Below are 22,253 nucleotides of genomic sequence, written 5' to 3'. Positions count from 1 at the left end.
ACTGGTGGGGGTGCCGTTTCCCAGAGACTGGTCACTTCTGGGTGCCCTGACCTGGGGGTTTCTGACCAGCTGAGCCTTGAACTGTGAAGGTCCCATCACAGTACAGCCCCTCGGAGGCCTGGCCACAAACTAACCTGTTTTCTCTTCCCCAGCCTCCCACTGCCTCTAAGTAAGGGGGCTTCCAACATGCCTTATTTGTCTAAAAAAGCATCTGATTACCTTTAATCTAGGATGAACAACGTTGCAAAGGCATTGGGAGGGGTTCTAAGCATATCCAAGAAATGATGAGAAATCCTGGGAACTGGCTACATAGAGACTGTATTTTGCTGAGCAGAATGAGGATACAGACAGGAGGTGGAGGAAAACATCTCAAATGTGGAATGTGAGGACCCTAAGATTCTGAGAATCCTGTTCTAAGGCTGGGTTTCTTCCCTGTCTTATGAAGGTCGAGAGACCTACCTGATTTAGGAATAACTGACCATGCTCAGTTCAGCTCTGCCCTCTACCTCCTGAGAGTGAGCAGCCGCAGACAGCCCATGTCCCGCTCTATGTCTCTGGGGCAATGCTCCCCATGAACCCCCACCCCCACATGCATATGGCCTATTTCCATGCCAGTGCTGCATGGCTGATTGGGTTTGGCATTATCAAGCCCACTTGGTTGACAGACCTAATGTCACATGCTCCAACTCTGTCTCTATCAGTAATAAAAATGACATTTGGACCCTAATTTTATTTTATTTCTCAACCTATTAAGAATCTGGACGAGAAAGAGGTATACTATTTATTGAGGCCCCCAACAATTTTGGTGGAAAGGGCACAGGGTTTAAGCCAGGAGCCCAACATTTGAAGTTTGACTCCATCACTTCCTAGTAGAGGAGCTTGGGCAAGTCATTTAACTCGGTTCTCCAAGGGTGTTTTGTGGACCCCTGGGATTTCAGGATCCTTTCAGGGGCCTTGTGGGGTCAAAACTATTTGAATAATAGGACTTAGCTGTTCTTGTCCTTTTTACTTGTGTTGACATTTACACAGATGGTGCCAAAGAAGGGGTGGATAAACTGTTGGTGCCTAAGCAAGAATTAGCACAGTTGTACTGTACACTGTCATCATGTTCTTCACCACCACATACTTACAGTAAAAAAGGAAAAAAAAAAGCCAATTTCATTTGAGTGTCTTTGATGAAGCCATAAAAATGATTAATTTTGTTAAATCTTGACCCTTGAACTCACACCTTTTCAGTAGTTTGTGTGAAGAAAGCACACATAAAGGGAGAGTCGAGTAACTGAGTGCCTGGTGAGACACCTTCTGGTGAACAGCTTTCCTTGGCACCCTAGAGGGCAGGTTTCCAGAAAGTTCTGCAGGGCAGATTTGAGCACATTCTAGAGTTCAGATTTCCAGCAAGTTCTGCCACATAGCACCACAGTGACTTCTCTGCCGTTCAATGGGCCACAGATGTGCCCTCTCCATCAAAGTCTGGATCAGCTCTGGGTTGTGGGGAGAGGGAACTTCCTTGATCCCCTAGCTCAGCCCTAGGGATAGTCAATGCCCTCACACCCGCTATTGTACTGTTTAGCTCTCTCATTGTGTTTTACTGCTCAAGACTCCAATCCCCTGTTATTCTTTATATGAAATTTCTCTGTTCAACATAAGGTGTGGTTTCTCCCTCCTGTTGGATCCGATAGATATCCCTACAATAAGATGGTTTCCTACACAAAAACATCCCCTGGAAAGGGCGCCCTGTATCCAGTGGTTTCCTGAGTGCTCATTAAGATTCCATGGTAGTAAAAAGGGACCTTTAAAGCCCCTGCCCAGAGGGCCTGGTCTTGCGTTGTGTGAGTCTTGGCAGGGAAGGCCTTGCCTTGTTCACTGAATGCCCCATTTGCTTCTTGGGCTATATCTGCTGTGCCTCTCACAAGATGGATGGAACAAAAATGCCTTTCTGGCTGAGTAAGGAATGCCAAAACTGAAGAAAAGCTTTGAAGTTGCTGCTAAGCCTCCTCTTCCTTGCCTTTCTTCCTCTCCCTCCCCCAGGACCGTCCTGAGAACAGATGGCCTGGGCTGACAGCAGTTTGGGGAGCCTCCTCTACACCCCTGCCTATCCCAGAGCTACTCCTCTCCCCATCACACTCTCAACCTCTCAACCTGGCCTTTGTCTGGGTTTCTGAGGACGTGAGGTGGGACCGAGCAACATCCTCTTTGCACCCCTTTCCCAGAGTGGCTCATTCTGCAGTCATGAGGGTGGGAGTTGGCAGCAGACTTGACTGGAAAGGCACCTACAGACCTTTTTGGGGTTGTAAGACACCTGAGAAGAGGCCCAGAAAGAGTTAAGTCATGAGGACCTACCACTTCCTGTGGACCTTGGGTAGGTCACTTACATTCTCTGAACTTTTTCCAATTTCCACCTCTGCCAATCTGTCCTCTGCTAGGCTACCAGAACAATCTCTCCAGAACAGCCTATATCCTGCTACAACTACCTGTCATTACAACCACTCGTCCCTCTCCTGATGGACCTGCTTCCTAATGCCATCCTTTCCGATGCTACTCCTTCCAGATCATCTTTCTCTCCCTGGACATGTCTGAGCATTCAAACCAAGTGCCACATCCTCCGGGAACTCTCCCCAGACTCCCAGGTTAATCTGACTTCCCCAAGTGTGTTCCTCACATCCTACACTGGGCTGACTTCCTTATGTTTCCTCCCAATCAGACTGCCACCTCCTTAAGTACAGGAGCTGAATTTTCATCTCTATTCTAGGATCTAGCCCAGTGCCTTTGTGCCTATTTATTTTTTCAAACAAAAAAGTATATAAATATAAAATAAAGTGAAGTAAAGTAAAACAAAGAACTACCTACCTTATCTGTGCTCAGGGTCATTGAATAAACATCAGCTCTTACTAGAGCCTGGTCAGGAGTCATTTTTACTGACGAAGAAACCAAGGCACAGAGTTTAGGTGACTTGCTTAAATCCCACAGCTAGTGTGCGACAGAGGCTAGACTCTGACCCACTTTTCTTTGAGCTCTGACACACAGCCTCTTGAGGATGCCTTTTGGAAGAGTTTACAGGAAAGCAATGGTGAGAGAGTTCTTGAAACAGTGGTCAGGCCAGCGAGGAGAGCATGAGATTCTGTCAAGTGGTTGTCGAAATCACTTCACTTTCTGTCCTCTTAGGATAAAGGGAGGAAGCAGCAGGGTCGTTGGGAAACTGTCCACGGTGTGTGGTGTTAGGTGTTGCTCAGCGCTCTGTGTGGGAGCTACTCCACCTGCTGAGGGCTAATGGGAGGGGAGACTGAGGGCCCCCTTCACCCACCACACACATAGACATGGCACCCACATCTCAGTAGCCAAGCCAGATGGTTTGAAGCACACAATCCTCCAGCCCCAGCCCCCATTCCCCTGTTCTGGCCCCAGGGGTCATGGCTGAAATTACCTTGCCTTCAGGCCCACTACCAGCCGGCTATTCCAGTCCCCAGACTGAAGGGGCTTGCAGACCAAAGCAAGAGGCTCAGCTTGCATGGTCGATTGACTTCATTTAAAAGGTAGGGAAAGCAAAGGGTGAGAGACGGGTAGTTACAGTTAGAACATGGTGGGAGAGGGCTGGTAGGATCATGTGACTGAATCCTGGGGTATGCAATGCTCCTTTGTCCTGTCCCTCTGCCTCATCAGCCCTTCCTGCTGATGGTGTGGTCATAAGCACCCAGGCTGAGGTTTGAGTAAGGGGCCCAGCCACATAGGTGCTCTATCACAGAGACGGGCAGGGATGGCTGGCCACAGCTGCAACTTACCAATCAGTCAGCTGAAAGCCATGGCTGTTTTATCTGCATTTCTAGGGGCCAGAGCTGGACCATATGGGTGTCACCAATGCGTGGCTGATTGACGATCGAGTGCCTCATGAGTCTCGTGTGTGTTTGATGTATCCTGAGTATTTGGTGGTTCACGTGCCTCATGTATATTTAGTGTGAATCATGAATATTCAGTGCCTACTCAGCTCCTTCATCCCTGCCTACCTGTGTTAACACATGTGGTTCACTTTCTTTATCTCTGTCTATCATGTCTGTCAAGCCACTTGCTTCTACACTTAGTTTTGTCTATCCTTCCTATCTGTTTGTTTCCCTTATTTTTCTAAGCAGAATCAAATATTCTCAAATAATCTAGCAAACTCACATGACATCAGCTCTGTCCACTAGAATGGTAACCCCAACTGTGAACTCCATGTTACAATTTGCAAAGCTCTTTCACATCCACAATCTCTTTTAATCTTTGCCACAATTCTGTAGGCAGGAGTTCCCGTCCCAGATCAGAAGATGAGTACACTGACACTTGGAGAGCTTAAACGACATTTCATTTCGGCCACACAATCACTCACCCAGTTGATGGCAGAGGAGACATAAGCTCAAGGCATCTGGCATCTGGTCAAGTGTGTTTCCCATTTCACGAGCCCACCCTGGATCATTTTCACTCTTTCAAAGACCCTCAACTCTCACAGTAGAACTCACAGGATTCAGACCTCTCCTCCCAGCTCCTGAGCCTCACAGCCTGGTACAGCCTGATCTGAGGAAACCATCACTCTGGAAGCCTGGGTGTCGGACACACGCGTGCATGTGCATACACACACATGCACATGCACATGCACAAACTTCACAGAGAAAGGATATGCAGCAGTGAGCAGGCCTCAACAACAATCTCATGGGACCATTTCTAGGTTTAGTTCACAGCCCTGCAAAGTCCGCAGGAGGCCTCCCCGCAGCCCGCTCCCTCAGAAGCTCGTCCTCTCAGGCAGAGGCAGCAGCAGTTTCGGGGAGGAGTGTCTGCACCCCGAGAGCACCACAGCCCTGCAGCATTAAACCCTGAGCCAAAGGCATGCTAACAACCCCTGATTTCTCCCTCTCAAGGAAGCCAAAGATCAGGAAAAAAATGTTCTGCATGAGTCAACCGTACAGGGAACCCCAGACCACACAAAATGGGAGTGAGGGTTAGCACACAGGCCAGCCTTGCTGTGGGGCCTGAATCGGGCCCACTTCTCCAAGTGTGTGCAATACCGAGGGTGGAAGAGTGGAAGGGGCCAGCCAGGGGCCCACGGCCTGGTCTGCCGGCTCTGCCTGAGCACGTGCTGCTGCTGCTGCCAGCTGTGTGGCCTCTGGCCGTTACTGCTGATGAGAAAATCCATCTGATCGCTGGGTGAGTGGAACGTCAAGCTTGGTGAAGCTCCCTCTTGGGGGAGACTTGATGTGAGGCCAATGGGAAGTTGAAACAAAGACAACGATCATTTTTATCATTTCATTCAGCCAATATGAAAATGAATCTGGGAAATGAATCCTTTGTACAAAAGCCCTCAAATAGATGTTTTCCGGCAGAGTTGAATGTTTCAGGCATCACAGCCTTGGAGACTCTGGTTTGCCCTGGCTCAGAAACCACTTGGCATCTCCCCCGATGGAGTCCTGGGCCACTGCAGAGTGGAGGTGGGCCCCTCCTGTGGGGCCAACATGGCTGTAAAGGGGAACTGTAAACCACACCAGAGGCCTGGCCTGTGCTCAGCAGCTTAGTATGTGACCACCTGATCCACACAGCGTCCTTTGGACCACAGACATGAACAGTGACGACTCCCCAAAAGTAACCTACACCAGTAAACAGTGGAGCTGGACTCAGGCAGGCATCTTTTTTTAAAGCCTCCCTGTGCTCTCGGCAAATGTGTTGTCTCCACCCAGAAGCAGATTTAGAAGTTATACAGTCCAACCTCCCCCAAGTGCACACATAACTTTTGTAAATAATTGAATTGATAGGGAACTCATCTATGGCCCCATGGACAGCTCTTCCAGAGAACAAAAAGCACCCAGTCTGCCTGCCAAGGTGAGGCCTGCTCTTTCTACCACCCCACCCCGCCTATGTTGGGCTGTGCAACTTCTGGCCTAATTTTCTTCTGCAAGCAGGACAGGCTGTGCAAGCTGAGGCTTGGGATGGAGATGACAGCTTAACAACCAGGCCTCACCTGGGTATGGGTCTGGCTGAGGACCACCCACTTCCCACTGCTCAGAGCTTCTACTGTCACAACCTGAAAGCAAAAGGCTCTGGAACTTGACCCAACTGGTTAATCCTTCTGGGAGGATGAATTCTGAACGTGTAAGAGAAAATGAGGCCTGAGTCCCTGGAATGTCAAGATAGGAAGACTGTCTTCAGATAGAGTCTGATGAGCTTTTCAACGGTGGTTTGAACTGCCCCTCAGTCAGGGCACAGCGCTTGGCAACAGAGTGAAGCTGCACATTATGCAACATCAGAGGGATGCTTTCAGAGCAAAGTCGCTGTCTTTTAAAGTAAATCTTACATACTTATATTTTCAACTAGCAACTCAAATAGATACTGACTTCTTTTTTTTTTTTTTTTTGAGGAAGACTAGCCCTGAGCTAACTACTGCCAATCCTCCTCTTTTTGCTGAGGAAGACTGGCCCTGAGCTAACATCTGTGCCCATCTTCCTCTACTTTATATGTGGGACACCTACCACAGTATGGCTTGCCAAGCAGTGCCGTCTGCACCCGGGATCTGAACCAGGGAACCCTGGGCTGCCGAAGCGGAACATGCACACTTAACCACTGCGCCACCGGGCTGGCCCCAATGTTGACTTTTTAAATGATGGCATTCACCTGAATTACTTCAAAAATCATTCATTTAATAAATCCCAAACATGAGCTAGGCACTTAACTAGGAGCTGGGGTACAAGGGCGAATGGGCTGAGTGCCATTTTAAATGCATCAAGAAGATGCATTTAGGGGCTTGCCCCGTGGCCCAGTGGTTAAATTCGTGTGCTCTGCTTTGGCAGCCCAGGGTTTGCTGGTTCAGATCCTGGGTGTGGACAGGGCATCGCTCATCAGGCCATGCTGAGGTGGCGTCCCACATAGCACAACCAGCAGGACCCACAACTAAAATATACAACTATATACTGGGGGGAATTGGGGGCAAAAAGCAGGAAAAAAAAAAGAAGATTGGCAACAGTTGTTAGCTCAGGTACCAATTTAAAGCAAAATTAAAGAAAGAAGATGCATTTAAAACAAGTGCTTGGGAACATGGTTTGCTTTTTTCAGAAACAAATATTCTGTGAAAAATACAGTACAGTACATCAACTAAAAACTAAGCAGAAAAAAAAGGGGCAAGGAAAGAAATAAGAGTCCATGTGGGGCTGACATTGGCCTTTTGAGCTGAGTCAGGCTGGCAGGGTGCTAAGTCAGCCCAAGTGTCCCAGACCGGGGCTGAAACTGTCGTCTGCATCGGTGTCAGTCTTGCATCCGTGAAGGAGCCCTTGCGCGGGAACAGAGCACCATCTAGTGCCGGCATCAGCCTCAGCTCTTGCCACAAATGAAGGAAGGAAGGTGCTGTCCTTCCTCCAGAGAAATCAGGCTGAGCTCACGTTTTCTAAGTGCACCGCCAAATGCCAGTAACGCTGGGAGGTTATCTTAGGACACTCATCTTGTGAGGCGAGGATTGTTCTCCCAATTTTATTGATGAGGCTGTGGAGGTTCGGACAGGTGAAAGAATCTGACCAAGGTCCCTGAACTAAGGGTCAAGGCAGGGATTTGGGGCTGTCTTCCTAGAAACCCCCAAGAGCTGGACATACAACTTGCTCCTCCACAAAGCCAGCCAGAGCTGGCCCATGTTTACCTACCCACAACCCATGAAACTCATTTCCTCCTTTTTTCCATTATAAATATAAATACATATATTTCATTGGAGAAACATCAGATTGAAAATCCTGGAGGCTAAAATCATTTCTCTAACCCAGTGTGACGATGGCGAGAAAGCTGTGTTATTTACAGACAGCTGCTGACTGACCTGCCCCGGGCCCCAGCTGGAATGTGGAAGGTTCTCTTTGATGACTTAGTTTTTATATACAACATGAAAGAAGAAAAAGAAAAAACAAGGATAAAGAAAAGTATTTTAGTCTCCTCTTACACTGTCAATTTCTTTTACCAGTGAGTCATTCTTTCCTGAGGCTTGGCAGCCTAGGACAGGGCTCACCCCAGCATGCTCCAGCTGCTGCGGCTGGACTGTGGACAATCCAACCTTCCAGATTCCCTGGCCTCGCCTGTTTTGGCACTTGAGGATGGATTCCTTGCTCCTCTTTCACCGGACTTCTGGTATGCACACTTTCCACTTGTCTTGGCCATGATAAGCCTTTGGCTTTCGACTTCTGGGAGTCACTGATGTCCACCTCTCAGACCTTCAACTTGACTTCATTCTGACCCTTGTCCAGTCTATTCCATCCCAGATCTTTATTTGCCCCCCTCATCCCCTGGAGTGACAGAGGATGAGGGGAATATATTTCGATGGGAGATGGCTTTGCCCCTGATCTCTAGTACTCACCTTTAGGGGGCATGGAGGAAATCAGTAGGGGTGGAGGTCAGCAGGGCACAGGGCATATCCGATTTGCCACAGTGCTACATAGACTCAGGGGAGGGAGGGTAACACATAAGTGACATAGGAGGGCAGTTCAGACCACCAGGAAACCAGAAGCGGGGCTCTATCAGACAATTACTTTTGATATAGATCCCATTGCACCACTCAAAACCATCACACTCTAGTCCAAGTGTCATGAACAAGAAAATGGTACCATCTTCTCATTACTCAAAGAAATTCCAAAATTGCCTTCGTGGGTCAAAGCAATAACTATTTAATTAAAACAAATATTTACAATGGCAGAATCTAAAAACAGAGATACTGATAAATAAATGGACATAAAACTTTTGAAACGACTATAAATACATGATTATCATTTATAAAATCAGTAATACCTCACGTATCTGGCACTTTATGGCGTATCATTTTACGTTTTATCATTTGGAATACACAAAGATTTTTCTAAATAAAATACCTTAAGCCATGCTTTGAAAGTGCTCCCTCCTTCTACAGTGTCCATCTATCATCAGGCTTCAAGTTTCCTTTAGTTCTGGCAATGGGCCCACCATTCAGCCTACTCATTTTGTCTGCTATAGACTTGGAAACCAGATATCCATGTTTGTTAGAATAGTTGGTAAATCTAGAAAAATAGAATTTTAATGAATGGCTCTGAGGTGCTAACCTATGAGTAAAATTCATGGGCTTTGGGAAACGGCCTTTGTTCTGGTTTCCCACCTGGGCTCTGGATTGATAGGGATGCCACAAAAGGGAGCCATGACAGTAGTTCAAAAAATCAGATATTCTGACCATCTACTGATTAACTCCACGATATAGCTTGGATTTGTTGTTCTTCTTTGAAGTAGGTACACAGAGGGTTTCTGGACTGATTTGAAATGGATCTGATAGTCTATAGGTCAAGTAAACAGACCGACACCTGTCACATGCAGGAAGTGTTTTGAGAACTCAGGTGTTTTAAATCCACTGGTCCCCTCAGATCCAATCCTTTAGAGATATTGTCAGCTGAGGACCACCCAGCGACCTCAGATGCCAGAGCCAGCCTACCCTGTCTGGGCCCTGAAAATTCTGTTATTTTCTGTGTTCTTGAGCTCAGCATATTCCCACCCCACCCCTAAACAGTTGAAACTTAGCTTATGCCTCTACCAACTTACAGCTGCTGGCACAATTGTCTAAGGACGTATCATTCCCTCTTAAGATCTTGAAACCTGGACTATTACCCCAAATGTGATGACAGTTGGCACATCTAAGGTCATTTAAGTTGGATAGCTGTGGAGGGAGTATTGTATAGAGGTTAAGACACCAACTCTGGAGTCAGATTGCTTAGGCCGTGTCAGGTTACATCTCTGCTGTGACAAGGTTGTGGCCACAAGGAGGAGAGCTAGTCTTAACAAGTCCAAGGCAATCTTTACTTTCCTTTTTGCACACTGGCCATCCAAAGGGGCGATCTGCAGGAGAGAAATCTTCCCAGCTGAGGAGGTGATGGCTGGACACATGGTCCTGAAGAACAACAAGTGGGTTGGGCATGGGTTGGTGTCAGCCAAAGACCACCCTGGGGCCATATGCAGAGTCCTCAGTGAGGGCAGACAAGGCTCCAGCCTTCTCAGGAGTGTAGAGTCATCATCAGCAACTGGACATAATGGAGAAGCAAATTATGGTCAGTTCAGATCCAGCTCTGACATGCAGGTAAGGATGTTTCATTTCTCATTCACCGTATCTTAGAGTCTGACATTGGACTTGGGGTCTCCTCCCCCTCACTCTTGAGAAGCCATGGAGACAGGATGTTAATGGATGGTTTAGCCAGAGGAACCACACCATCTGGTAGTAAGTATAAATCAACCTGAAATATAATCAGCCTCGACTTCTCATGGTGCCTGTGAACGATGACAGCCAAGAGGCAGGCTGATTCTGTGTTCAATTCTCAATGCATTTTTTTCCCCCACGAATTCAATTTCGCATGCTTGTGACAGCATTGTGCAGGTGTGTGGACTGACTGGGTAGCAAAAATCCATTAGAGCATATTTTACATGTTTACAATAATGGGCCCATTTGTCTGACGGCTTTATGTGGGTGTGATGAATGGTCCCTCTAACTCACATGGAGGAGACCTCTGGGGAGACCACTCCCCAGGCCAATTACATCAGAATGATGATGGTGATGCTGGTGACAATGAAGATGATAATGGTGAAGTTACCAATGGTATCAGAGAGAACCCTACAGTGAAATTCCAACAGTTCCAACAATTGGTCCACCATTCCTGTGGACCTCCTTGGATGGCCCAAAGGATCTCCTCCTCATGGAACCAGAGATGGTCAGAGCTAGAGAGAATCTTAGAGACCACCTAGCCCAGCCCACTCATTTCACACATAAGGGAAGGTGAGGCCCAGAGACAATTGATGTCAGACATGGATTTGTCTTCTCCTGGGCATATTATCTTGTTCATTCAACAAACATTTGTCAAGCAACTACTACATGCAAAGCACTATATGAGATTTGGGAAGAGGGCACAAAGACAAGATTAGAACCCCTGCCCATATTGGGAAGGCTAAGCCAGCCTTTGACATGAGGTTTATTTCTGGCCTGTAAGTCCTGTCTGATCTGACCCTACTCTCTTCAGACTCATCTTGAACCAGTTTCATTCTCTGTACTCTAGCCAGGACCACAGACACTGTCCCTTCCAGGCTGGGCCTCTCCTACTCTCCACTCTGCCTGCCTGGCCCCTACTTGTCTTTGAGGTTTCAACTTCAATGTCACATCCTCCAGAAAGGCCTCCAGGAAGGCCCTATCCAGATCAGCTCTCCTATTACTGCCTGTGCTGGAGTTCATTGCTCGCCCAGGTCTTCACCTCTCTCTGTGTCAATGCCCTCTGCAGGTGACTTTGAAGTTATTCTCACAACAGAGGAGGAGGCTAGCTCCCCATCTGTTGGAAGTGGGCTTGGCCATGTGACTTACTTTGGACAACAGAATGAGTTGGAAGGCATGATGCACCAGATGGGAGCCCTGGTCTCAGAGACCTTGAGTATTGAATCCCACTTTCCTGGGCTTCTGCCATTGTCCTGAGAAGAGCAAGCCTGGCCAGGGCTTACTCAGTGAAGGTACCTGGCAAAACCCCAGCTGATCCACAGCAGCCGAGACTGCTGACTCCCAGCCATGTGACTTGGGAGCTATATAAGTGCTGTCATCAGTGCTGAAGTTGTGAGGATTTGTCACGTGGCATTATTGTGGTCATAGTTTTTGCGTACACTGAGTAAGTCTCCTGTTCCCTTCTATGTGCCTGGCCCAGAGTAAGTGCTCAGTAAATATGAATGAATGAATGCATATAATGAATGCAGTGCTACACCCTAAACTCAGTAGAACAGAGGGCCCCCAGAACCCTTCTCCTTCACAAGAGCCTGGACCTGCAGTGGCTGTCTCTACCTAAGATGATGGGAGTCAACCCCATGGAGAAAGTCCTCCCTCTGGCTTCTGGAGGTATATCCCTTTGCCAATCTTGGGTTAAATTTTGAAAGACATCTGTGATGCAGCAGAAAGGAACACAGCTAATGTGTGTTGGGAACATTATGAACTAGTTCCTGCCATATGTCCCCTCACCTGGGAACCCAATTTCAGCCTGTGGGCAACCACATGTGACCACACTTAACATAAGTGAGCTGCATCAAACCTTTGCCTCTGGAACAGGCAGAGGAGAAATTAGTTTGGATCTATGCAGCCAGCTTTCACAGGCACGGAGCCAGCATTCCCCATAGCTTCCTGGCCTGTGGTTTCTTCAATGTCAGCAGTCCTCTCTCCTGCTCGAACTGGGGGCAAGTGGGCAATCCACGAGGAGTGCAGAGGAAGCCCCGGCCCTCCCTCCTTCCTACCAGCTCACCCTCCATGTTCTCGGCACACAGCATCAAGTGGACAAAGCTGACAAAGTCCATTTGGAGGCTGGGGTCGCTGTAGCGGATAAGCATCAGCTGGCAGACATCATCGCTGGGCACGATTCCTGCATTGAACACAGGTTCCCACGTGGGTGCTGGAGATCTCATACCCAGCTCTCCTCCCACTTGAAGTACCTTAAATTGTCCCTCGACTTCTGGGATCTGAATGCTGATGGCATGAGGATCTTCTTCTATGGGATTCATAGTGAATTGTTTAATTCTTTAGTCCATTAATTTTACTTTCTCTTCACTCCCCATTCCCGCCCCTGTAGGCAACCGCCATGAGGATCTTTTCTCGAGCGGGTCCCTGGCCTCCGAGGCAGGAGGCCGTCTGTTAGTGCTCAACAGCATTTGCTCTGGAGCCTGGCAGTCCTGAATTTAAACCCCATGCAAGTTACTTCATTTCTTTGAGCTTCAATTTCTTCCTCTGTGAAGTGGGGACTATAAGAGAGTGTTGCTGAAGATTAAATATCCACCCTCAATAACTGTTAGCTATGATCAGAGTGATCCTAATAATAAATGTTTCTGCTATTGGCAGATCTACGTGTTTAGACCTCTGAACTGGGAGAGTAACCGCCCATTAGAATTACTCCAGAATGTCATGCACCGCCTCCTCTCCATGCCCATTCCTGTCCTGCAGCGCCAACTCCCTCTTGTGCCTACCTGCCTCCCTCATGGCAGCCTGTAGCTGGGCCCACTTCAGGTATCCTGACCGGCTACTGTCTTGCTTGTGGAAAACCTCCTGTAAAGAACCCACACCAAAGGCTGAGAAAACCAGGCATTTCCAGGCCCCACTGCGGAGCCCCTCTGCGCCCCAGTGTTAATGCTGCAGGCGACTGCTGTGAGTGTGAGGCTCCACCAACAGGGCCTGCTGCCAGGACGAGAATACAGCAGAGGGTCCGTGCCAGGATCAGACCCCCTCTTCCATTTCTTCTTAAGGCTTCTGAGAGAGGGAGCAGTCTTTTTGTCACAAGGGATAGACAGTCTGGGCATAGGTAAGTGTGCTTAATCTAAGCACATTATCCAAACTTTGAAGGGCTTCCAAATTTATGACTCAGGAGACAAAGAGGAGAGTTGTGAGTAATGATTGGAGAAGTCAGAAGAAGGCAATTTATGAAGGACTCTAATGTCATGACAAGGAGAGGGGACTTCCTCTGAAGGCCATGAGGAGTCTCAAAAGCCTTTTAGTAAGGAAGCCGCATGGTCAGATGTGTGCTTTAGAAATCCAGGAGACGACTGCAACATGCTCTCTGAGTTTGGGATAAAAAGTAGGAGGTCTCGCTGAAGATAGCTCAGAGAAGACGAGGTGAGTGATTGGGTATAAAGGGCTGAAAGAGAGATGAGTAGCTCACATACTTTGCAGAATGGCCATTTCTACACATCTTGCAAGGAGATGTGATCAAAACTGATTCTTGACAGAGCATCAGCTGCTTCCACAGGTCGCTGAATTCCTGGATACACATGGTACCTGATGCTTTAAGCCGATAGCAAGTTAAGGTCAAAGCCACCAGGGGAGATTCATCCACACCTCTGGAGGCAGTGACTGGTCCTCCACACAGCAGTGTGCAATTTGTGGATGGCCCCATTCACTTCCAGAATCCCTAATCGGCCTCTCCTGACTGGTCAGTCCAGCCAGGGCTCCCTCACCCTTGTTAGGAAAGGACAGAATGAGTCAGAACACAGCCCCACTGGAAGAAGTGCTGATGATGGAGATGCAACAGCTACCATTTAATGAAGCAGGATACTTTGACATGGCCAATTTGATGTGATTTAAATAAAAAACAGTAATTTTTTTTTCATTGTTGTTAAAAACAACTTATGGAAGGGGTCAGGCACAGGGTGGCTAAGGATGCCTCTTATAGTCTTTTTATGAAAAGTTAAAACTTAGTGCTTGGCCTTTAGACAATGTCCAAAACCCCCGCATCAGAGAGACTGGGTCAGAATACCACCACATGCCACCTCTATTTGAGCCCTTACAGTGGGCCCAGGACTGAGCTACACACTTTACTATGTTACTTCATTTTCCCCTAGTAGGTGAGGTAGGTATTAACTTCCCCCTGCTTTGGATGACGAAATGAGGGCTCAGAGAGTACGATCTTGTCCGAGTTCATACAGCTAGCGACAAGGCTGGGACCTGCTCCAATGCCTGTACACCTGGCCACCGTCCTACACTGTCCTACACTGCAAAGTTCCTGCAAACACTGTTTTGTGCATTTGCAACCCTCCTCACATTATCCGTTCTTTATGCCTCTCTTTTGTATGGATAGCCAAATTTTGATTAAATCATCCTTTTAGAAAGGCAGAGGTTTTGCTAGAAAAATAGCAGGGCTGAGAACAGGGAGAGCTGAGTTTGCACCATGTCATTGAACTTCCTGAGCTCTGGTTTCCTGAACTGTAAGTGGGGACAGCACTGCCTGGTCACCAAATGAAAAACCTAGGGGGCTGAATCTCTTGTTAAAGCTTCTTGTATACCTGAAGAATTGTTACTACCCACCACTCTGCGGCTGCCGCATCCAACCATGAGGAAGTAAGGTTATTGCTATTAACAGCTAATAGAGATCACGGATTCTAAGATAGTTCTGCCCTTAGCACTTTACATGGGTTATCCCCTTTGCATTCTCACACCGACCCTCCAGACTAGGATTAATGCCATCTCCATGCTCAGATGAGGACTGGGAGGCACAATAAGCTAAGTGACTTGCCCGAGATCATGCCTCTAGTGAGCGCTGGGGTTGGGATTCAAAGCCAGGCAGCCTGGCTTGAGGGTGAAACTTCCAACCAGCACCATGCATCTTTCCACAGACCTGAAAAGATATGTCCAGTAGGGCCAGGATCCCCTGGCAGGTGTTGAGACTGAAGAGGAGCTGGGTGCTCCCCAGTCCTGTAAAGGAACAGACAGAGTCTGTATGGGGGCTGGCCCCAGGAAGGCACAACATGGCCTTTCCCTGAACAGGACAAGGCAGTGCTGTCTAGACCAGCCATAGGTTCTGATAACCATCACTTATGTGGGGAGGAAGGAGTGAGAGGGCAGTGGAGAGAGAGAAGATTTGGTGGTGATCCCTGCACGCCAGGAGCACAGTGAAACCCTGCAGAGAACATCGATGGTAGCCTGGCTTTGCCTACATATAGGGTCAGGTAGACATAGCCCTATGTATCTGGGAAGGGCCAGGATCGCAGAATTATGAACTCCCAAATCTGAGCGAGATCGAAGAGATCAACTTGTTCAAGCTCCCACTTAAATTAGGGGATTTTTTCCTCGGATGTCTTGATAGATGGTCCATTGATCATGGGTGTTGACTTTTTCCCATGGATGGATAGCTCAAGTCAGGAGAAACTTCTTATTTTAATTCCAAAGGAACCTCCTGTAAAATTCATTCACTAGTCCAGAAAAGCATAAACAGGTATCTGTCCCCTCTAAATGTTTCTCCAACTATTCCCCAGACGACATGGTTTCTACACCCCCATCATCCTCTTCTAGACCCTACACTTTGCCAGTATCTCTCTAAAATGTGGGACCCAGACTGCAACACACTCCTTCAGATGCAATTTGATTAAACAGAGTACAATGGGTCTATCACTTGCAAAATTTTCAGTCTGCGTTTCCCAAATTATGTTCCAAGGGAGATGTTCTGCAAAGAAATGGTTTTGAGTTGAAATAAATTTGAAATGCTTTGTATCTATAGACCATTCTCTCCATTCCCCATGCACCTTAGCATATGATAGGTACTGGGGAGCCAACATTGAAATTTTGTTTAACGTCGGGTTTCCCAAGTGCACTTGACCACAGAACCTAACCCCTTCCATTTCCTTACTAAAACCTATGGGTTTCTATTGTCCCTTGAAACACAATTTCAAAAACACAAATCTAAATGCTTCCATTAAACACAGTCTGAATTTGAATTAGCTTATTTCACATTAACTCAAAACTATTAGCTCATGTTAAGCTCAAGGTCAACTAAATTAAGCAGATATCTTTCACATACACTGCCACAAAAATGAGGTTTCTTCTATTAGGAACTCGTGCAACCAATTTTTGAAAAAATAACAAAACGGCATTTTTAATTACCATCCTGACTCCATTTCGTCTTTTTGGTTTGGGCAGAGCTTGTGAACATTCTGGATTTCAATTCTGCTGTCTATTCTATTAGTGGTTCCTCTCAGTTTTGTGCCGTCTGCACGTCTGATGAGCCTACATTTCATGTCTTCTGAGCCGTTGATAAAAGTTGAGGAAGTGAAGGGGTGACACCAAGGGCAGAAACCACAAAGACTGTCATCTAGGCTCCCATCTACAACATAGAATTCTTTGCCTGTTTTATATTTATATAACTCTTGGGAATGGGGATAAGACATGTAAATATATCTCATATCACTACTTTTCAACCCACATTTCATCGTTTATCATAGAAAACTTTATCAAATATTTCACCAAAATCCACTGATCTACCAATCCCGCAACTGTCTCATGGGACTAAATGAACGTAATTTGTCCCTACATTCTTTGGAAAGCCATTTTGCAAGGCATTTAAAAATTTTTAAATGTGCACAAGCTGTCTCTTCTGGATAATTTTTCTAGAATGATTTTGGGGTGGGGTTGCTAGAGGCCTCTCTTCTGGCTCTTTTACAATATCTGAATTAGGCTTTGAGAAACCATCAGGAAATTATTTCAAGCCCTGAGTTATACAATACTCTGGACTGTAACTTGTGTGGGTTTGAAGTCTTGGTTTCATACAAAGGAGAAGCAATCACACATCTTAGATGGAAATACCCTTTAATTGTTTGGTTTACTTTTTCTTTTTGAAGTTCATTTTCCTCCCTGGAGAAATCGTGTTCTTCTCACTCAAAATACACATATAAAATATTTTTATATGGACTTTAGGCTTTCCTAATAATTTATCCCAGGCTTCACATGAAGGCCTCCGCACTACCCATTTGCAGTTGTCCTGCGTGGTGTGATCCCTCCTCTCAAACGTTTGTAGGTTGATCAATTTAAATGAGTTCAACAGCGAGCTCCCTGGGTGGGCTAGTCAATACTCAATATTTCTTTGCCAGATTGAGGAAATGGGTGCAGTGCTTCCATATGAAGTTTATATGCAAAAAAGAACTCAGCTGTTCTCCTTAAATTATCAAAATAGCAGAAATCTTCATTTTCACTGCCATATATCTCTACACCAAAACTAAGCAAAAAGAGTTAATTTCCAAGCTAAATAAATTCCTTTACTGCTTGTCAGACCACATGACCCACCCTTGTGTAAGACACAGCTGCTCTGGGGACCAGCATGCAGTAATTCACACGCCCCACAGCGGGAAAGAGAAACAGACCCAGATTTCAGAACAGTTGTGTCCCCTGAGTCCTACAGGATGACTCTGAAATACTCACTTGACGAGGTCAAGTGGTTTGGGATCTTCTGCCGTTGAGCTGCATTTGTTTCCGGATGCTGAAGTGGAAGCAGAGCGGCAGGAGAAAACGATCGTTACCGAAGGCTCGTTAGATGCGGAAGGGCCGCAGCTAAAGGGGTTGGGACGTCCGTCCACGCCAGCGTCTGCTGAGCAGGGCACATATGCCACTTCTGAGCAGACATCAGTGACACCATTATGTTTCACATAAGGAATGCGGCTAGACATGTCATTAAATCTGGGATTTCATAAGAACTTTTACAGTAGTTTTTAATTGAGTGGCAAGTCCAGAGCACCCCAGCAGAACAGGACTCCCAGGAAGTAGACTGATAGAGAGCAGCAGTTCTCAAGCAGGTTCTAGAGAGATGCTTCAGAAGCTCAGCAAAAAATTTGGTTTGAATTTTATTCTTAATAAATATCCTCAGCCGAGACTCCGGATTTCAATTTTAGAGTTCATCAGAAGCAGCTCTTTACATTAACATTTATCTTTAAAGTATATTAATGAAATGCAAATGTCATAAATTTGAAGTTACAAACAAATACATATTCATAATATACACTTTTTATCTGTTTTATATACATTGGGATTCTCTGTGAGACTTCATTTGGTAAAACGATTGCAGCAGAAAATGTTTGGAACCCCAGGCATGGAGGAAAATATTTCTATCCAACACAGGTAAGACGCTGACATATCTTCTCTGGCTACGTTAAGTAAAGTACCAGGGTGAACACAAGAGAAGATGGGAGGGCAGGCAAGTTGGGAATTAAATTGGGAGCATTACTAACGCTCATGCTCTTCCAGTTTTAATGACATCACTCAGACCCCAGATTTCCAGTGCATTTCTTGCCCTCTTCCTAGATGGGTTTTGTGTCCCACACGTTAGGGACAAAGTGGCCTCCGGAGCCCTGCACTCACACGGCTGGCCTTCTGATCTGGGGAAGCCCAAGGAAGAACTCCAGGGGACCAGGTGTGTGTCCCCAAGTCCTCCTCTTCCCCAAGGCCCTCTTACCAGTCCCAACCCTGGCTCCAGGTGACTACCCAAGGGGTTTCTCTCCCTGGGCTTCCCCCAGATGGCCCACCCCCAGAACCCCAGGGTTTATCATTGCCATGCCCCTGCCCCCTTAATACTGATTCTCAACTCTGCTATATTCCATTTTCTCAGAGATTAAAGATTAAAGTTGCTTCTGCTACAACTAATCAATGTAGCTTCCCAGAACAGACATGCATTTCACGGGAGCCTTCCGGAGACAATATCTCCACTTGTGTCTAGAAACTTGAGGACCTGACTAGAAAGTGGCAGTTTGGGGACTAAGTGGCCTTAAATCCCACTTTATACACAGTGTCATGCAGATGCAAACCCTAACTCCATGGAATGATATGCTCCCCTTTGTCCCCTGCTCCGCCCACCTCTCTACCATGCCAGGTCAACTTACCTTCTCAAAGAGTTTGGTGAAAAGTTCATCCTGCCCTCTGTTTTGGTCTCCTGTTTCCTGTAGGAACAGATAGAGAAAAACTTAAGTCATTCACCTGGATAACTCGACTCTCGGGCACACATGTCTCATGGTTCCCAGGCCTCCAGAATCCATACATTTGACCTTGAGCACTGTCTTAAATTTCCTACTACAGCATTCACACAGCCTCTGTTTCTCCAATTCTTGCTGACTTTAGGGAGGTAGCGAGCAGTGAAATGGGCCAAAGAAACACCAGGTAGAGAGAAGCAGGGGAAAATAAGGTGTAACTCATACAGCTGGGGCTCTAGGCGCTCAATGATGAGGACCTGACCAGAAGGGCAGTTCTCTTGGCGCAAAGGCAGCGGAAGCCGGGTACTCTTAGGGCACAGTAGATAATGTAGTATGTGTGCCACAGGATCTGCGGGCCTCCTCCCCGACCCCTGAATGTGAGGGGAGAAACCCCTCATCCTGGCTTTGTAAGAGTCCCAGCCACATGGAATTCCACCTGACTACTCACCTTAGAGAACACAGCACTGGAATTGCTTCCAATTTCACTGAGGGACACAAAAGACAGAATTACCTCTTGGGGAGCATCTTGGGAAAATTTTGGCCAATATTCCCCCTGCCCTGAGAACTCATCTTCCAAGTTTCTTAGCTGATGGGCCATGTGGGAGTGTCCAGTTCTCACGCCTCAACACTCGCTTCTCCTTGAAAGGTACAGCCCTGTCACGTGGCACGGCACATGTGCCTGGTGCTGTTTCTCACCTATGTGCCTTTGCATGTGCCCAGCCCTCTGCCTGGCAAGCCCTTTACTTCCCCCACCCTCATCTACCTGCTCTTACTCATATTTTAAGACTCAGCAGTCTGGCATGGCGGCGAGGCCTGAGATAAACTCAGATGACATATGACCAAAACATGGAGAAAAAAATGAGAACTGGATTCTAAGCATTGAAGGGTTGTCATGTAAGAACAGTCATAGGCAAAATAGTAAGTTTGACTGGGAGGTGTGTATCCTGGTCACCTGCAAACACTAGGCTTGTCTGAGCCTGCTGGTTGATGACAGCCTCCCCACAATGGAACAACCCCTGTACATCTCTTGGGAATCACCACCTCCCTGAAGCCAGCTCTACTTCCCCCAGGACTACAGAAGGTTGGCCCAGATGCTCCTTCCTGATGCTCTTCTAACATCCTGTGCAGATAAATGCTTGCACAGGGCACAGTATAACATAAATAACTGCTCGTATGTCCATGTCCTTTCCAGACCTTGGGATTCTGGAGGGCAGGGGCCAGGCCCGTTCTATCTTGTTATCTCTAATGCCTGGTAGAGCGTTCACTTGTTAGTGGAAGGAGAGTGGGAAGGAAGAAGGGCTGAGGGCTGTTCTCTCTGCAGCGAGCTGCCCTCCTCTCCTGCTCTCCCTGTCTCTCTTCTGTGTTGGCCACAGAGCCTCAGCGCTCCATCACCTCCCCCTCACCCTCTGTGCCTCCCCTGGCCCAACCGGGAGGGGCCCGTGCCCTTACTAAAAGACATGCTTCCTGGAGAGGACTCTGAGGACGAACTCGGACTCCTGGCGTGCCTCAGATGTGCAGGGCACGATGAGGTATGTCCCTGGCTCCAGCCACAGCTCCTGGCTCACTTCTTTCTCTGTGAGAAACTCCTTAGGCCAACTCACAGGAGCATTTTTCCAGAAGAACCCACGAGGCAGTCTCCTCTGGTCTTCATAGTCCTGTGGTTGAGGACAGAAGGACACCAGTTGAGGTAATCACCCAGAGCTTGTGGCCAGGCCTGAGGCCCTCGGCCAGGAGCAGGACTAAGGTGCCCTCTGATTTGCCAAATCCTACCTTCCCCAGTGGAGGACGGGATAAAGGAGTGAGGAGTGGAGAGAAAAGAACAGAACCTCTCGGGAATGGGCACCTTTGCTGGAACCCTAGATGTGGCTGAATTAACATGTCAACTGGTTTGACATTACACTAAAAACAATATCATATACAAAATCTGTGAGGAATGCCTTGTGTCTGCACTTTCCATTTTAGAGTTAAGGGTCTGAGACTCAGGCAAGTTAGATCACCTGCCCCAAGTCACCCAGCTGGTAAGAGTCCCAACCAGGGTTGGAATTCAGGGCAGCTGAGCTCCCATGCCCATGCTCTTGACACTTCTTGGTGCTGCCTCCATGTATGTGATACACTGCAAGGTTGATTATGACATGATTATGGTTACAGATAAAGATGGGCCACCAACCATCTTCCCACCTACATCATAACAGCTACATATAGATAAACCAGACGCTGCAGGTCATCTCAGGGAAAACAGCCTCATAAAGGAGAATGAAGTTGGACAAGAGCTCAGAGGACCTGAATCAGGCCTCTGGTTCTGACATGGCCCAGGCACATGGTCATCTCATATTCCCTTTCTCTCTCTGCCTCTTTTATCTTCCCCTCTTTCCCATTTTTCTCTCTTGCTTCCTCTCCCCTTTGCTCTCACTCAGGGCTGTGGAGGGAGAGGAGGTCCATATGGAGGATCCTCTCTCCAGTTTACATACAGCTGCTAACAAAGACATTATCCACCCCACCCAAATAAAGACATTTCACGAATTCCACTCAGGGTTGCAGAGACACAATGTATCTCCTGATTATGCCTGCTTTCTTTTATCAGATGATGAGAACCAGGGAATCATCCTGTTGCCATCTTTGCTTTGGCTACTAGGAATCTCAGAACTAAATTTTATAATCAGCCATAGTAGCTGTCCTAGGTTTAGTTTTCCTGGTAGAGTCAACTGCTTACCTATCCCTCATCCATTTATTACTTCTTTCTTACCTTTTAAATTTTGTAACTGGCATATAGTTTTGTTCTGTTTATAATTTTATTGTAGGTTGACCTAAATTCTATTTAGAAATAGGCATAATTTAAATAACCTTTTCTTTTTAAATTAATAGGCAACTTTGTGTGCACTCAGTGTTCCCAGAGGAGGAAAAAACAAAACCGGCCTAAGACACCCAATGCAAAATGGTTTCTTTATAAAAATCCTTCTACTCAACTCAGTCCAATCTGGGAAAATTAAACTTTCCATTCCTGTTTCCTCGGGAAACAAAATAATAGCTGC

General features: G+C 47.0%; 1 protein-coding gene across 1 annotated transcript in view; it reads right to left on the bottom strand.

Annotated features, from left to right (window-relative positions):
- Positions 1-8,627: 8,627 nt before the first annotated feature.
- CAPN14 (calpain 14) overlaps positions 8,628-22,253 on the bottom strand; it is a 35,190-nt gene continuing 21,564 nt past the window's right edge. Inside the window, exons 13-21 of the mRNA XM_070574174.1 lie at positions 20,674-20,879; positions 19,673-19,709; positions 19,138-19,194; positions 17,687-17,744; positions 15,110-15,190; positions 13,727-13,783; positions 12,973-13,074; positions 12,258-12,374; positions 8,628-10,019 (exon numbers count right to left, since the gene is read on the bottom strand). Of these exons, the coding sequence (XP_070430275.1) occupies positions 9,646-10,019; positions 12,258-12,374; positions 12,973-13,074; positions 13,727-13,783; positions 15,110-15,190; positions 17,687-17,744; positions 19,138-19,194; positions 19,673-19,709; positions 20,674-20,879 (1,089 nt within the window). The 3' untranslated portion in view covers positions 8,628-9,645. The remainder of the gene's footprint in view (positions 10,020-12,257; positions 12,375-12,972; positions 13,075-13,726; positions 13,784-15,109; positions 15,191-17,686; positions 17,745-19,137; positions 19,195-19,672; positions 19,710-20,673; positions 20,880-22,253) is intronic.

This window comes from Equus przewalskii, chromosome 14, assembly GCF_037783145.1.
Source record: "Equus przewalskii isolate Varuska chromosome 14, EquPr2, whole genome shotgun sequence".
NCBI lineage: Eukaryota > Metazoa > Chordata > Mammalia > Perissodactyla > Equidae > Equus > Equus przewalskii.
This window is presented reverse-complemented; position numbering and strand designations above follow the sequence as displayed.